General features: G+C 42.2%; 1 protein-coding gene across 2 annotated transcripts; it reads left to right on the top strand.

The window, feature by feature from the left end:
- The first annotated feature begins 1888 nt into the window (after positions 1 to 1888).
- Positions 1889 to 14967, top strand: SLC25A15 (solute carrier family 25 member 15). 2 transcript variants are annotated; one of them, XM_036383508.2, is made up of 8 exons: positions 1889 to 1970; positions 2518 to 2623; positions 4312 to 4439; positions 7346 to 7604; positions 9886 to 10023; positions 10351 to 10520; positions 11565 to 11723; positions 12623 to 14967. In XM_036383508.2, exons 3-8 carry the CDS (start codon positions 4385 to 4387, stop codon positions 12745 to 12747), a joined length of 906 nt encoding a protein of 301 aa, XP_036239401.1. In that variant the 5' UTR covers positions 1889 to 1970; positions 2518 to 2623; positions 4312 to 4384; the 3' UTR covers positions 12748 to 14967. The 2 variants fall into 2 exon arrangements, with proteins under 2 accessions (XP_036239401.1, XP_036239392.1); XM_036383499.2 differs by lacking the exon at positions 1889 to 1970 and having other exon boundaries at positions 2148 to 2623.
- Positions 14968 to 15577: the final 610 nt, after the last annotated feature.

The following is a 15577-nucleotide window of genomic DNA, read 5'->3' as shown; positions in this document are numbered from 1 at the left end:
CGGTGCATGGACAAAAAGCAGGGTTTGGCTGAGCAGCCGCGGGTGCAGGCAGCAGAAAAAGCCGCGTGGTGGCGATAGGCTCGTGGAAGTGCCGCATTCCAGGGCTATAAAATCTCCCAGGAAACATTACAGGCGCTGTCGCCGTCTCCACGTTTTCTACAGATAAGAGCAGATCAGGCCTGGTGGTGTACCCGAGGAAGGTGGCTATGAGGGGACACCCTGAGATGCTCAAGGCCTGATGTTCCAGCTGGCAAACGGTCATGGCAGGCAGAAGGTGGTTTAATGGCATCTTAAATGCAAGTTTCACTGCATTAGGGGCTTAGATGGCTTTCACCAGCTGGATCTTCCAACAGTGCTGCAGTCCTGCTAAACAAAAAGCCAGCACACAGGTCAAAATTCTTTGCAATGAAACAGTAATCCCTTAGTATTGCAGATTATTTGGGATGCAAAATTAGCGCAAAATCACTAATTACAACAGCAATTTTTTTACATTATAGGAATTACAATTCAATTTCTAAAACCATTTATAACCTAGGCTGTTCTTGCTTAACAATTGCCACACCTGGAGTGCTGCATCCAGGTCTGGGGTCATGAGCACAGGAAGGACATTGACGTGTTGGAACAAGTCCAGAGGAGGAACACCAAGTTGATCAGAGGGCTGGAGCATCTCCCCGACAAGGAAGGGAGGAGAGAATTTGGATTGTTCAGCCTGGAAAAGAGAAGGCTTCAGGGTGACCAAAACGCAGCCTTCCAGCACCTGAAGGGAGCCAACAAGAGAGCTGGAGAGTGGCTTCAAAGTGAGAGTAGGTTTAGATTAGTTTTTAGAAAGAAATTTGTCACTGTGAGGGTGGTGAGGCACTGGAGCAGGTTGCCCAGAGAAGCAGTGGATGCCCCATGCCAGGAAGTGTTCAAGGGTGGATTGGATGAAACTGAGCAACTCAGTCTAGTGAAAGGTGTCCCTGCCCATGGCAGGGGGTTTGGAACTAGATGGTCTTTAAGCTCCCTTCCAACCAATATGTTACATAAACATATGGGAAAATAAAATCTGCACCCTGCAATTAATTTAAAGTGATGGAAAAAAAGGATACATTTAAGTTTATAATTTTGTTTATGCTGTTTTTTCCTTGGTTTGAGCTGTGAAAATAGGAGCCATCGGTTTTATTTGGTGGAAAACACCATGGATCTAAGATGAAATATGTAGTTCTGCATGTCTCAACCCATGCAAACACATGTGCAGCTCAACAGGGATTATCGTGCCTCCCAGAAACACTGCCTGGTCTGGCAGAGCATCTCAAATATGACTGATCACTGGCACACATAATGGCTGCTGTTCATTTACCTTGCCACACACTGTAAAGTGTCCTACTGCTTTCAACCAGATATTGTTCCTGATAAGCCTTATTGCAAGCACTTCAGGTAACTGCAAATCAAAAGGGGGAAAAATCAAAAGGAAAAAAAAGAATGTGCTATGTAGTTTCAGCTGAGAAAAGCAGTATTAGGCCTCGCCATAGTGGCTGAGGTCATTGTATGCCACCTCAAAGTCCCGAAAAGACAGGATCATGAACGTGACATCTTAGGAGAGTGTCTTGGGACTCAGGGCAGTTCCTCTGTATACACAAACTGTTGCTGTTTCAGGATACACAATTCCTAAACAAATCCTTTAAAACAAAACAAAAAAAACCCCCAACAACAAAATCGCCAAACTAGAAGAAAAATAAACAGACATACATCTAAAAAAAAACCCCAAGAAAAAAAAAAAAAAATTTGTTTTAATTCATAAATTCGGTAGCATCCTGCTCAGTAAGCTGAAATACAGCCCAGCCCCAGCTTAAACAGAGCCCAGCCCCGCCGCCCCCCCGCCGCCTGCCCGGCCCTCGCCTTCCCTGGGGCCGCGGCGGGGCCGCGCCGCCTCCATCGCCGCCTCTTTCGGGGCACAGGCGGCGGGGCCGCTCGGGCGGGCGGCGGCTCCGGTGAGCGGGGGCAGCGGGCGGGGGCCGGCGGGGCGGGGGCGGTGGCAGCCGGCCCGGCGGTTCCCGCGCACAGGCCGGGATGCGCGGCGGGCTCGGGAAGCGCGGCCCCCGGGAAGCCGCGGCTGCGGTGCGGCTACCCGGGAGAGGCGCCGGGCCCGGGGCGGGCGGGCTCTGCCAGCGCGGGCCTCCGCCGAACGCAGGCCGGGGCTTCCCACTCCAAACGGGCGGGTGTTGGCGGAGCGGGAGTGCCCAGCCTTCCTCCCTGAGGAGGGCTGGAGCTCTCCCGTGCGCTCCCGCCGGCAGCACGTGTGACAGCGGCGGCGAGCCCCGCTGCTGCCCTGCCGCTGCTGCCGCCCCGTGCCGGCCTGCTGTGACCTTGGGGAGCGGAGCTACGGCCTGCCCACGCGGCTATTGCAAGGAGCAGCGCTGCCTTCTGCGTGCATCTCAGTCTTTGGAGACTGCATGGGCAGAGAGAAACATCTGGGGCTGAAATAACATCCAGACTCTGCAGGACCTGTCACACTAACCAATGCTTCTGTATTTCCAGGTTTGAGGTTTGGATTTGCTTTGGAAGTCACAGAGCAGTTCTACCGACCTCGTTCTACCGACATTCAACTTTTAATATAGTAGTATTGTTACAAACAGGAAAAAGGGTATGTACTAATATAATACTAATTTAGTTTTGACTAAGACTTAAATCTTCTGAAACTGACACTGGGCTGATATGGATCAGACAACTAAACTTCCTTGTCTCTTAAAAGGTCCATATTTTTATAGGCATATACTTTTTTCCTTCTGCTGCCAAGTTTTCTGTGGGTGATCTGGCATATGCTCCCTTTGAGGACTGGCACAAATCGATAAGCACTCAGCATGATGAAAGCAGTGTACATTTTACTGAACGCAGGAAATTGTTGCTTTCTAGTAATTCCTTTCATTCAAAGTCTGTCTCAATGATTTTTTTCTCCCCTAAATGAGGAGCAAAACTCAGAGTGCAGTGTGAACACTAATGAGACATATAGGATAATGCATAGTTTGGCCTTGGAGCTTCCATGTTGAAGTAACAAATGGTGTGCCATGCTGTCAGTAACAAAACAGTTCAAATCTGTTGTGAAATTACTTGTGTTAGTGCCATTTATTGCAAGAGCAATGTTTTATTTTGTTTTAAACTTATTTAGATTTATGTAACAGATTGGATGGGTGAAGGCCCTGAGTGACACTATTTGGCCTACTGGTGAATTTTTCTAATGTTCAAGAATAATAAATCTGTTTAGAGACAGGCTTTCTTAAAGCCTTGGTTGTATCCAAGTGTCTATGTTTCTTGTACGAAGGATGTGGTTTATACAATGTGTCTTTCTATGATTTTTTCAAGGTAGCCTACTGGGAATTATGTTTCCCATTCAAATTATTCCAAAATACATTTTGGGAGGTAACCGGCTTCAAAAGAAGCATTACAGTAGATAGAGAAGTGAAAATTGTTCTGTTTACTGATGTACTGTGCTTGAAGACAGGCTTAAAAGCCAGTGAGGCACTAATTCACATATGTATTTGTGTGGGTTTTAAGACTCATGCAGCTTTTTGACAGCACTGCCAGACAGCAGCACAGTTCTGAAACAGTGGGAGCTCTTTGGCTGAGTTATTTTACCCCAGATAAATAAGCTTGTTTTAACTGCTTGCCCAGTGAAAGTATCTTGATGAAAACTTGAGAACTGAATTCATTTGAATGTTTTATTTCAAAGTGTCATATTTGTATTTCTGCTTTCCAGCTGCCTTCCTCAGAGATGAGGTGTAATTCTTATTTATAATATTCTGTTGTGGGGGGGACTTGCACTAGGAACATGACAGCCAGACACAATTCAAGATGTTCATATTCATTCCCTTTCTACTCCTCTTCTGAAAGCCACCCAGTGTATCATCATGGGTAGAGTTTTCTTAGCTGTTCTTCACCACGAGGAGAGCAGATTCTGTTTTGCTTTATAGGTGAGGAGCTGAGACAAGCATGAAGTATTCCAGCCTTAGACACCTGAGGGAAGACTATGCGTCTATAATCAATATAAAAGTAACCTTCAGCACTGTTCCCTGGATGTACTCTTTAGCTTTCATTTGAGAGATCCAGGGAGATAAGAAGCTGGAAAGCCCAAGTAAGCTGAAGCTAGGCAGTGATACTCCAGGAGATCTGCCCAATGCAGCAAAATCAGTCAAAATACAAGTATGCTAAGTCTCGTTCGTGAGCACAACCATTTTCTGTCTCTAAATGGAAGAGTGGATCTGAGGGCGTTCCTGTAATGCTATTGCCTGTCAAGTTATTGTAAACTGTGTATGTTTTATCTTTCTCTTCCCTCAGGAGACAAGTATCTCCATACCTAACAGGAAACGGGAGACTTTGCTCTGAAATTATTGATAAACAAGTGTGAAACATGAGGATCAACTCTGCTGTTCAGGCTGCTATTGACCTCACAGCAGGTGCTGCAGGTAATGCTTAATTGCACAAAACTTCTGAGAGACAGGTTTAATGCCTTTGAAAAATATAAAAACAGTTTGCATTTGCTATAAAAAGCCTCACCCTCTGTGTTTTAAGGGTATAAGGAGAAGCAGTGACCTCAGCCAGTGTTGTAACTGTATCACTATTGCTCCTCCCTGGCGAAACCCCTGCCACACAGTGACGAAGACCTAACACTTTTCTCAGACTAATCATTTTCTATAAGGAGGTTTTAAGTTCTGCTTACATGAGTTTATGAATCAGTCAGAGTATCAGCAGAGTTTTGCAAGGAAGTCAGTGTGTAGTTGATTCAGGTGCTGCTTTTGTCACAGGAACCGTCCCTAAGTGAAAGGGACAAAAGGCTACCTGAAGGGTTTCTGGCTCAGACAACATCCTGGTGTGAATCTCTAAAACCTGTGAAGCTCAGTAGTAGAACTGATGATGAATTCGCATAACTGACTTCCACCTCAGTCTACTCTGTGCTGTAAAATTTTGCTGGACCAGTTGTGTGGAAATGGTTGCACTTTCTCACTGATATTGCCATGTTGGTAATGTCTGTGGCTCAGGGATGCAATTTTGAGCTCTGCCAGGGAAAAGGGGTCTTTTTGACACTTCTAACCTAACAGTGGTTATATGGAAAAGGTGGAAGATTTGTCTAATTTACTTTTGTAACTAGTTTAGACAATGTTAGTGATCTTTTTTTCTTTCCCACATAATAAATATTGCAGTCAGTCCTTTCATGGCAATGTTAATGCTGTGAATATGGCAGTATTAATGGTGTTAAGTGCATTCCATGGTAGTTATTGCAGTCATTTGTCAGAGTGGAGGTTAACAGTGCAATGAGAAAGAGGGGGTAACAGCACAGGTCCAGTGTGGCAATCTCTGCACTCTTTAGAAAATGTAATTAAGTAAGCAAACAGCTTGTTCGTCCAGAAAATGCATAACCTGATTTTACCTTCCTCTCCAGATACAGTCTTAACTAGCTGATAAGTAATGACATACTGAGGCAAGCAAATTCTGGACAAGAATAAATAAGTCATTTGGCTGTCTGTGGTCACAGTCCTTCGCCTAGGATCTAAGCTACCTCTAATACCTTCTTTGATTCAGTAGGACTCTTTTCCCCACCACTGCCACATTATTAGGACCACACTTGTCTGAATGTTCAAACAGATTTGAATTTCTGGGTTTCTGGTTTGTTTTAATTTCGTAGTTCAGTTGGGTTTTTTGTGACTCTTTACTGCTGGCTGGAAAATTTTCTTTTTTCCTCAATATTTCGGATAATAACTAGGACTCTTGGTCTTTATCTTGAGGCTTACAAAATTCATTGTTGCCGTTTACTAGGCTTTTTGAGCCAACTCCATTAACAGTCTTTTTGGAACAGTCATTCTGTCAGCTCCAAATTTTTCAGCTTTACATTTTCAAGAACATTCCTGGTTTCCCTGGACATCTTCCAACAGCCATTATTTTATTATAGGAACCTAGCATTTGTCCTGTAGATTAATATCTACCTGACTTCCTGCAAATAACACTGGCTGAGCCTTCCCAGCTCCATTTTTCATTTGAAGCTTACATGGGTGTTACTGGTCTGAGCCAGCTACTTTTCTCCTTGGTTATCCTTCCAGAGCAGGAAACTCTTCGTGCTTCCTTGCATGATTTGCTCTGAAGCTCTTAATGATCCATCTGGTTGGGAAGGAGGTTTTAAGGCAGCTAGATCCTGAGTTTCTCTCAAAGGCCTCGAGTACCTCTTTGCAGAGAAGCAAGAACAATGTTATACAAATGTGTTTGCAAAGAGTAAAATGGACTGCTAATAACGCTAGTTAAACAAATACTTACTCTTCTCCCCACTTAAAAGAAAAACAACTGATCTTAATTGGATGCACAAAATTGTTTCCACTTCAGTTGCTTTCCTATCTGAATTTACAGATAATTTAAGGTATGTGCATGTCAATTGTGCTTTGGTTAAAGATCAGCTTCTGTTTTAGTAAAGTTCTCTCTTGCTAAAAAACAAAACCATGAACCCTATATAAGGTACACCTTTCACGTGTTTCCTGTCAAGTATCTGCTTCTAATAGATTGCTATCGCTGTACACTGTTTCTTACTGAAAAAGTGTAACATCAGCTCTTCCTGAAGACTACAGAATTGAGTTAGATGTTGCAGAAGAACACTGCACTCTGAGATAAATGGTTATTGATGACATTGATGGAAATATCACACAAGTTTTCAGGGTATTGACCTTGCAGTTCAGTTTGGAAAAGATAACATGTTGAGAAACTTTGCCCTTTTGCCCTTTTTCAGCTTACACTTGACACTTCCAGTCTCTGGAAAGAAATGTGCTTAACAGCCACCTGGAGTTTTGAAGTAAAGGGTTTGAATCTTTGGTTATCAATTTATTATGTATGATCAGTTTAGCACTCTCAGCAGTGTTCCTCTTGTCCTGGAGGAATCACTTGATTACTAATCTTTCAGAGTTGAGATTTTTTTTTTGTTATTATTGGAATGTAAAATCAGAGATGCCTTCTGAACCACTGCATTATTGGGCAAAGGAAAATGTTATTTAACTCATTGACACAAGTGACTTGATTGCAGAACAATACCTCTAATTCAGTACAAGTTTCTGGAAGTGAGCTGATTCATTTAGATGCTTGCTTTTCATGAGATAAAAAAATATTTAATAAGAATCGTGATGTTACTGCTCCTTTGTCGGATTTTTTTTCTTAAGGTAACTAAATTCACCAGTGACAATTGACGCCATTGTGCTAAAATCAGTGCACTTGTCGTTTCCTACAGGGAATTAATTAATCTTTGCATTCTGTGTGATTTTCCTAATACTGGTGCTCCAGCATAGGTATTGCAGTTGTGATAACCTTCAGCCATTGTTAACTTCCACTGCTTGCCTAGGTGGGACAGCCTGTGTGGTGACTGGCCAGCCCTTTGACACTGCAAAGGTGAAGATGCAGACGTTCCCCAACATGTACAAAGGACTTGTTGACTGTTTTGTCAAAACCTATAAGCAAGTGGGATTTCGAGGCTTCTACAAGGGAACCTCACCAGCACTTGTAGCCAACATTGCAGAGAACTCCGTTCTGTTCATGTGCTATGGATTTTGCCAACAAATTGTGAGAAGAATTGTTGGAGTAGACAGGAAAACAAAGCTCAGGTTAGTAATAAATATCTGGTTTGTATTTTAAAATAAGTAAGTATGTAAAATTTCATGTAATTGCTATTTACCAATACTGTACTGTCAGGTGCAAGTGAGGTCCCAGGCTCTCCTCTGACAGTGTACAGTGTAGTAAATTTTGGAATATAGGCCTTAGTGTGACAATATAGTGTCTAATGTAACAGAGCTGTCTACTAATCAGTCACTGCAGCTGGCTGGTTTAGATGATCACAGCTTAACTGGAGTATTCAAGGCCTGGAACATTTTTACCAATAGGATGGAGCATTTCAACACCTGAAAGTTTGTATTGCTTTAATATCTAGGTTGTTCTGATTTTGCATGGGAGGTAGTGGCTTTTCTTACAAGGAGGCATACTAAGGGAGAAGGGCACTTTTCTAATATTGTCTTGCTTTTAAAAATGTATTTATTTAAGGTTCAAAAGCTTCCTCACCCTACAAACCCCTTACCTTTTCCTACCCTTAAAATGTAGGCGATAGGCCTACCAGCTGTATGTTTCACTTCTTCACTGTCTTTTGTGATCATGCTGAGAGGTAGACCACAGATGTGCAGATGTCCTAGGATCATCTCACATGACTGAAGCACCATGGTCATGCTGGATGTAGGGAAGGTAGTGCAGGAAACTGAAACAGTATATTGGTGTACTACTATGTCTTTGGAGTTGGATACAGAATGGGAATGTGCATATGTAGCAATAGCAAGCACCTTTGGCATCTGACAATCATTTCCGTGGTCAGGTTTTGGTGCTTTTCAGATCCAAGATGGCTCTTTAATGCCTTGTTGATTCAAGGTCAAATAGTGTGACTGCAGAGCTGTTCTAGGACAAAACATTAAAGAATTTAAGTTTACTTGGAAGATTGTCCCTTGGTGTTGTTTCCTTATTCTCTTCATCTGGATCATTGTGGGGGCACCTTATGAGGCACAGAGAATTGTATTGACATGGTCTTCAGCAGGGCCCTGATGAGAACATGTGGTCTGTGCAGGACATCCCCACCCATTGTTACTGTACTGTTACACCTTCAGAAAAGGACAAACTATAAAACATTTTTCAGTTAAAGGAAAACATATCACCAATGTATAAGTCACAACGAAAAGAGATGAAGAGAGAAATGCTAAATTCTGTTTATCTTTTAACATATGCTTAGTTTAACCAACAGATTTCATCATAAAGTCTAAAGTGAGACAACAAATTGGAAAGAGAAGTGCTAAATTCCATTTGCTGCTCTGCAGGCAGTTACTGATATTTTCCACTTTGAAAATTCTCACTACTGCCATATCTGAATGTCATGAGCTTTGATTCATGTTGTAACTTGAGTTTTGTGATGCTTCAAGGTGAAAAATTGTAGCTTTAATCTCTCATACTACAGATGAATCAGACTGCTGGGCACAAGGCAAGCATCTCCCTTGGATGGAAAGAATTTCTCTGCTGCAGTGAGATGAGTCTCAGCTGCGCTGACTCCCCAGTTCTGAATGAGGAGCTCCACTTCTATGCTATTATGCAGCTCCTGTCCAAAACACCAGTGTCTGTAGGAGCCTGTTTAAAATGCATCATAAAGCAGTGTTGCCCTCAAGTATTAGCCTTTTGAGTCCTGGCAGTTTAGCAGCCCAGAATCTGTGGTATGTGTAAAATCACCACAAAATAAGCCCCAGTTTTGGAACACTGAGTCACTGCAGATGATAGTGCTGTCTTGTTTGGTGATGTGATTTATATTTGTGCTGTCTCTGATTCACATGGTTGCATTCATCACAGCACAGCCATACAAAGATTACACTGATCCATTGTGCCTGCTTGCAGTTTTCTAGCATCCTCCACTGAAAGCCTTTATAAATACTGGTAAGGTGAATTTGAAAATACTGACATCTATCTATATGAGGTGATTATTGCTCCTATTCTCTTTGGGGAAGTAATAAGTAACCAAAAGTTTCTCAGTAAAACAAGTCTATGAAAATCTTCATAAATGCTATTAAATCTTCCCTTCCTGGCTTTTACTTTGCTCCAATTACTGAAGTATAGCAAAAAGGTTAGAGGTTGCAATATCTCTTTGGTGTCAAAAGGGTGTCTTTCAGTTGTATAAGAATATGGGATGAGCTAGGTTTTTCTTCCCTCTGGTTCGAGTAACTGCCCTTGCCCTTAAGAATCTTCCCCCAAGACTGCCAGTTTTTCTTGATGGTATTTAGGGTACAGGTGCAGGAAGCTGATTGCTGTGGCTCTACTGCACTGAAGGTCAGTGCCCAAATACCTTCTGCAGTTTCTTTCTTGCAGTGATCTACAGAATGCTGCTGCAGGCTCCTTTGCCTCTGCTTTTGCCACCCTTGTCCTCTGTCCCACAGAGCTGGTGAAGTGCCGGCTACAGGCCATGCATGAAATGCAGTTGTCAGGAAAGATAATCCAGGGACACAAGTAAGTATATACCCAGCTCAATATCCCTGAAATCTTTCCTTGTGTATTATTTCTTCAAATCCTGTACTGGCTCAGTGTCACATTTATAGTGCACTGCTAACCAGAGAAGAGTTGTGGCTGGGAGGGTCACAGCCTGCTGACCTTCTGGGTGATGGTAAAGCTGGATGCCAGTGAAGGGCTCCCAGCAGGATCTTGCTCTAAGTCTTACATGAATTCAATTGTTTGCACAATAGGTCTCACCATTAATTGTTGCTGCAGTTGCCTATTGGTCTGTAACTTCTCATTATCTGGCTAATAAGTATCACTAACTGGGTCAACCTCTCTCAGTACAGTTTGGTCAGTAGTGAAGGGTGTTATCCAAAAGGATGGTCCCCTTGGATTTTATCGTGGCCTGTCAAGCACTTTGCTGCGGGAAGTACCAGGCTATTTTTTCTTCTTTGGAGGGTATGAACTGAGCCGGACATTCTTTGCCTCTGGGAGATCAAAAGATGAATTAGGTATGGTGCCTTTTTACAGGTGGGTTTTAGCATGCTGTCATGGGGGACATAAAGGGGGGCATATCTTCTCTGAAGATATACTAATAATGTTGTGAAATACATGCAAATGAAGGAAATGAGGCATATTGAGGGCTAAATATGCCTCATTTCCTTCATTCCTAAATATGGGAGGCTGCATCTTATATATACACAGTAATAAATTATTGAAGTGACCATTTTCATCCTGCTTCATCCTGCAATGAAGCAGGATGTATCATAAATACAGAAATAACACAGTGAGCTAACACTACAAAACTGCTAAAATATCTGACCCCACAGTGTAACACAACTCTGAACTATTTCATTTCAGCTGCCATTCAGAGTGATTTTGAAGGATTTAGCTGCATTCTCTTGAACAGTGTATTCAAGTATATGCTGAATTGCATGCTGGCCATTAGATGTAGTTACAATGATAGTAAGAGAACACTGAGATTGAAAATTAGAAGGGAAAAAAACATGGTGATGCCAGAACAAAGATTGCCTGTCTCCTGTTAAAAGACTGAACCAGTCTTGCTTGGAGTCAGGATTTCAGCTGCATGCATTTTGGACATGTAACAAAATGTTTACAAACATCTGATCAGAAATAGAAAATCAGAGTGCATCATGAAAGAAATGACCGATTACAAAATAATTCTACCAAATTCTCTATATATGATTAGTAACACTATATGATGTTTCTCTAAACCATTTCACAGTTAACCTTGGAAAGTGATTACAAGTGTTAAAAAAAGTGAATTTAGTTAATACAATCAAAATTGAATTCTGAGTTATAGTTTTTTTAACACTGCCAATAATCTAAGAGGCACTCTTTATAATCTTTGAGTTTCTAGTTGACTTGAAATTTACCAGTGTCTTGAAATTGACTTAAAGGTTAATGAGAGAACAACAACTGCTCTTTTGTCATAAGCAGCTTCCTCTGTTCCCTTTGAATCCTGTAGATGAAGTAATATTATATTTGTGTTAGTGAATATTGTGGTGTATAAAAATGTATTTCTTAACTTTTAGGTCCCATCCCTTTGTTACTAAGTGGAGGTTTTGGAGGCAGCTGTCTGTGGATTGCTGTGTATCCTGTGGACTGTGTCAAATCTAGAATTCAGGTTCTTTCAATGGCTGGAAAACAGGCAGGCTTTATGGGAACATTTGTAACTGTTGTGAGAACTGAAGGTGAGTATCCAAGCAGATCAACTCAATCTATAGGGCTGCAGACTGAAATCTACACCCTCCAATACCCAAAATCATTTAAGAAACCTAGTCCAGTGATAGTGTATTAGAGACATACAATAACTGTTTCTAGCAAACGAATATCTATCTCATGTAGTGTGGAAAGCTTGGATTCTAGAAATTGTGACCTAATTCATCTTCCCTGCCTTTTGGTTCAGGAGATGACACACTTAAACCTAACAGAAGCTTACTATGGCTTAAAAGCAGATAAAGAAATGGGCTCTATTACTTGTGACCAAACCTATACATGAAAACTGAAGGGACTAGGTAAGATGCATGCAGAAGATATCTTCACCTCTAGAAGTTAATATATGGTTGAGGATTGATTTATCAAACAGCCCTATCCAGCCTGGAAACTTGAGGCATCTACCTCAGCATCTCCTCTCTGGAAAAGGCCTGTGTCAGGCACTTTGGAAGAGGGTGAATATACATGAGAGTATATACATGGCAGCAGACATGAATCCTGGCCCCATTGCTAGGTAGGATACTCATCAGAACTGGAGTCTGACCTGGGGCACAGCTCTAACATAGTCTTGCTGGCCCCTTGCCAGCTGTGGTACAGCCACTGTCACGTTATCTCAGCTGGCCAAGACCTTGTCATACCTGAAGTAAGCATCTAGCATAAGCCCTTACATGGCTAAACTCCTGTTACAACATTAGATACTCCCATATCAATATCCAGTACCACTGCAATCAGTAGCTACACCAGTGAGTTCAGCTCTCTGTGTTCATGCTCCTCTAAGAAGAAGCATTGCTTCAGTATCCTTCACAGGTAAGAGCAGAGTGGTTGATGCAGACAGCCACTTCAATAAATGGCTAACTGGCTCTGGTTTCATTTCTAGGCGTGCTTGCCTTGTATTCTGGACTGACACCAACTATGATCCGTGCATTCGTGGCCAACGGGGCGCTGTTCCTTGCCTACGAGTACAGCAGGAAACTTCTGATGAAACAAATAGATTCTTACTGATACCACCTGGCAGATGAAGAACAAGAGATTGCTCAAGGGTCATTTAAATAAATGATGAAAAACACATAGATCACATGATGGTCTGAGCAGAACCAAATCAGCGACCTAATTTTAGGAACTCAACTCCAGTTTAAGATTTGTAATCTTTTAAAATCAGGTGATTTTATGGAGGTGTGTATATATTGCTTGAATTGCACAAGCAGAACTATCTTCCTCTTACAGATTCTGCACTAGGTACACTGCATGTCATAAATATCTTTCCTGACCCGTACTGGTGCTAAAAATATTTACATTGACCTGTGGGGTCTAATGTAACATGCAAGAGTAGGTTGTGAGTTGTCTACAGCAAAGCACTGGTTTTAAAACTGTGCTGCAATTGTGACCTTTTGCAGTTGTTGCTGATGTCTTACTCAAAATAACATCAATTCTTGTCTAATCTTGTTGAGTATAGATGACTTGGAAATACTCCTCACCCAGACCTTTCCTCCTCTAGCTACACCCCCGTTCTGCTCTGTCTCCCTGCTGCTCTGTGACTTGCTAAGGTCATGGAAGAGGGTATCTGACTTACATACTCTATCCCAGTGAATGGGTTTATAAAAGTAGGAAACATTCACCCCTTACCTTATATGGGACTTAGAGCCCAAGATATGCCGACATTTTTGATAAAAGAAGCACAGTAACAACATTAAGGAGGCTATGCTGCATTCCATTGTTTCCTAAATCCTTTCAAGAAGTGCTGGAGTATGCTAAGCACCACTTAACGTAAGGGACACTGCTGAAAATAGCTGCTGCCTCTGAGTATGTAATTCTAACTTTGTGCAGGCTCCCATTTAGATCACCTTGGCATAAATAAGGTCACATGCTGGAAGGACAGGAAGCTGAAGAGGAACACAAAGCCAGAAGTGAGTTGTTAACTGACACCATGGTCTCTGACATAGCAGTCTTACTGGGGCTGCAGTCTTACCACTTGCTATGCCTCTTCAGCTGAGTGGAAAGAGCTCATATGATTGGATAGCTTGTATCACCTTCAGGCCTGGAGGGCATGGCCAGCTTGGTCATGTTATTTGATTAAACATGCAGTTAGTCAGTACTACCCAAAATGAAGCAGTGACACCTCTTTCCAGATGCCCCTTTTGTTCTTCAAGTAGAATGCTCTTTCTGTAAGCATGTTCTGCTCTGTAAGAAGCAGCTACTGCCTTATTCTGGAATAAGTCAAGCAGGTCTTAGAACAGCACAAACTTGTCCTGAGTTGTACAGAGATGCTGCCTGGGTGCTCTAACTGCAGCCCACCAGCGTGGGGGCAGTGGGGGGCACAGACAGAGCCCTCTAATTCACTGAGATCACCACAGCTACATGGAGATGAGCAGCTTGTCACAGCAGCAACCACATTTGTCAGAGATAGAGCTGGAACAACCTAGTTTTGCATGTTACAGCTTCCCTTTCAGATCCCAGAAACAGGAACAAGCTTTAGGCATAGATGAAATCACCTCAATACCTGCTGCCTCTTGCAGTGGAGCCAGGGTGCACTTAAACTGGCTCATTCCTTGCATTGTTGCAGCCTCTTTGATGGAAGGTGGTTGCTCCAGTTCCACAAAATCTTGTTCCTCCAGCCTCCAAGTGCAGAAAGAACAATTCATCTCCCTTTCATATACCATGAGAAAAGGCAGTTAAAGCAGGGCATGGCTGAAGATTCTTCAGTGTCTATTGCACCAATACAGCTTGACTGACTGGTACAATAGGGGCAGCACTACTCTGAATTGCCAGTACTTTAAAAGGAATTTATACCAAATGTTTAAATTATTCAGGCAGGAGGATGAGGCTTTAAGAGTTGTTAGACTTCCCCTTCTTTTCAAAGTTGTCTAGCCAAGATAAATAGTATATTTGTACATGTTTCTAATAGTTATGAAAAGGTGAGGACAGACTCCACCTCAGTGAAATACTTCAATCTATTCTTAGATTTGTCTTTGCTTTCATTTTTTAAAGCTCATGGTTGCAGTTTTTAATACAAAAATTGAAGCTTCAAGAGAAGCAGGGTATTTAAAACAACCTACAGCAAGAAACTGGTGGCATTTTTGAGAGCTTACCTTCTGAAGTTGTTGTAAGCAGTAATTTTTCCATTTGGAGCTGCTTAAGCTGTACACATGTATCAGTTGTTCAGCTAAAAACTTCATGAAGTTGGTATAAAAATTCACAGAAATAAAGTTTCATTTGATTAACTGAGTACTTGATGATTGTTTATGCTATTTAACAAGCTCATATAGCCGAGAAACAAAAAGGTTGAATTCAGCATCACCTCCTTTCTGGAATGAAAGAAAAAGACTTTATACAATCAATGAACACATAAAGCCCTCAAAACTGAGGGAAGGGGGGCAGCTAGAGTAAGGTGCTGTAAAAAACCTGATTTTACATCTATAGAAAATGAAACCCATACTTCAGCACTTGGCCTGTTGCTTTGTTAGTACCAAAGTCAGTTCTAGTATTAATGTTCACCTCAAATTTCAAGTTACTAGATTACCATGATACAGGCTGTCAGGTTTTCTGTCAGAAGAATGCTGGGAATCCAGCACAGGTCACGTAAATATCACAAATATAAGGGACAAATATCCACTACCCTGTGAAGGTCAGTGCAGCAAGGAGGCAGGGCCTATTGTTACCCTCTTCTGAGCAGTGGTGCCTGGATCTCCCAAGAGAAACACAGTATATCCCCTGTACAGCTATTTTGTTCCTCATTGCTGCTTTCACATTGGTTTTTACTTAACTGCATGTGCTTCAGCTGAGAAAATCTGACTTGCTGCTACAGCCTCTGCTGCTGCTGTCTGAGCAAACTGGC

The sequence above is a fragment of the Molothrus ater genome, chromosome 2 (assembly GCF_012460135.2).
Source record: "Molothrus ater isolate BHLD 08-10-18 breed brown headed cowbird chromosome 2, BPBGC_Mater_1.1, whole genome shotgun sequence".
Lineage (NCBI taxonomy): Eukaryota > Metazoa > Chordata > Aves > Passeriformes > Icteridae > Molothrus > Molothrus ater.
Note: the sequence above shows the minus strand (reverse complement) of the source record. Positions and strands in the feature narration are given on the sequence as shown.

Bases quoted from the DNA above. Each gene is read 5' to 3' on its own strand.
- SLC25A15 (XM_036383508.2), top strand. From the start codon at position 4,385: ATGAGGATCAACTCTGCTGTTCAGGCTGCTATTGACCTCACAGCAGGT. The intron at 4,440-7,345 runs GTAATGCTTAAT...CTGCTTGCCTAG, and splicing joins CCTCACAGCAGGTGCTGCAG to GTGGGACAGCCTGTGTGGTG. The intron at 11,724-12,622 runs GTGAGTATCCAA...TTTCATTTCTAG, and splicing joins AACTGTTGTGAGAACTGAAG to GCGTGCTTGCCTTGTATTCT.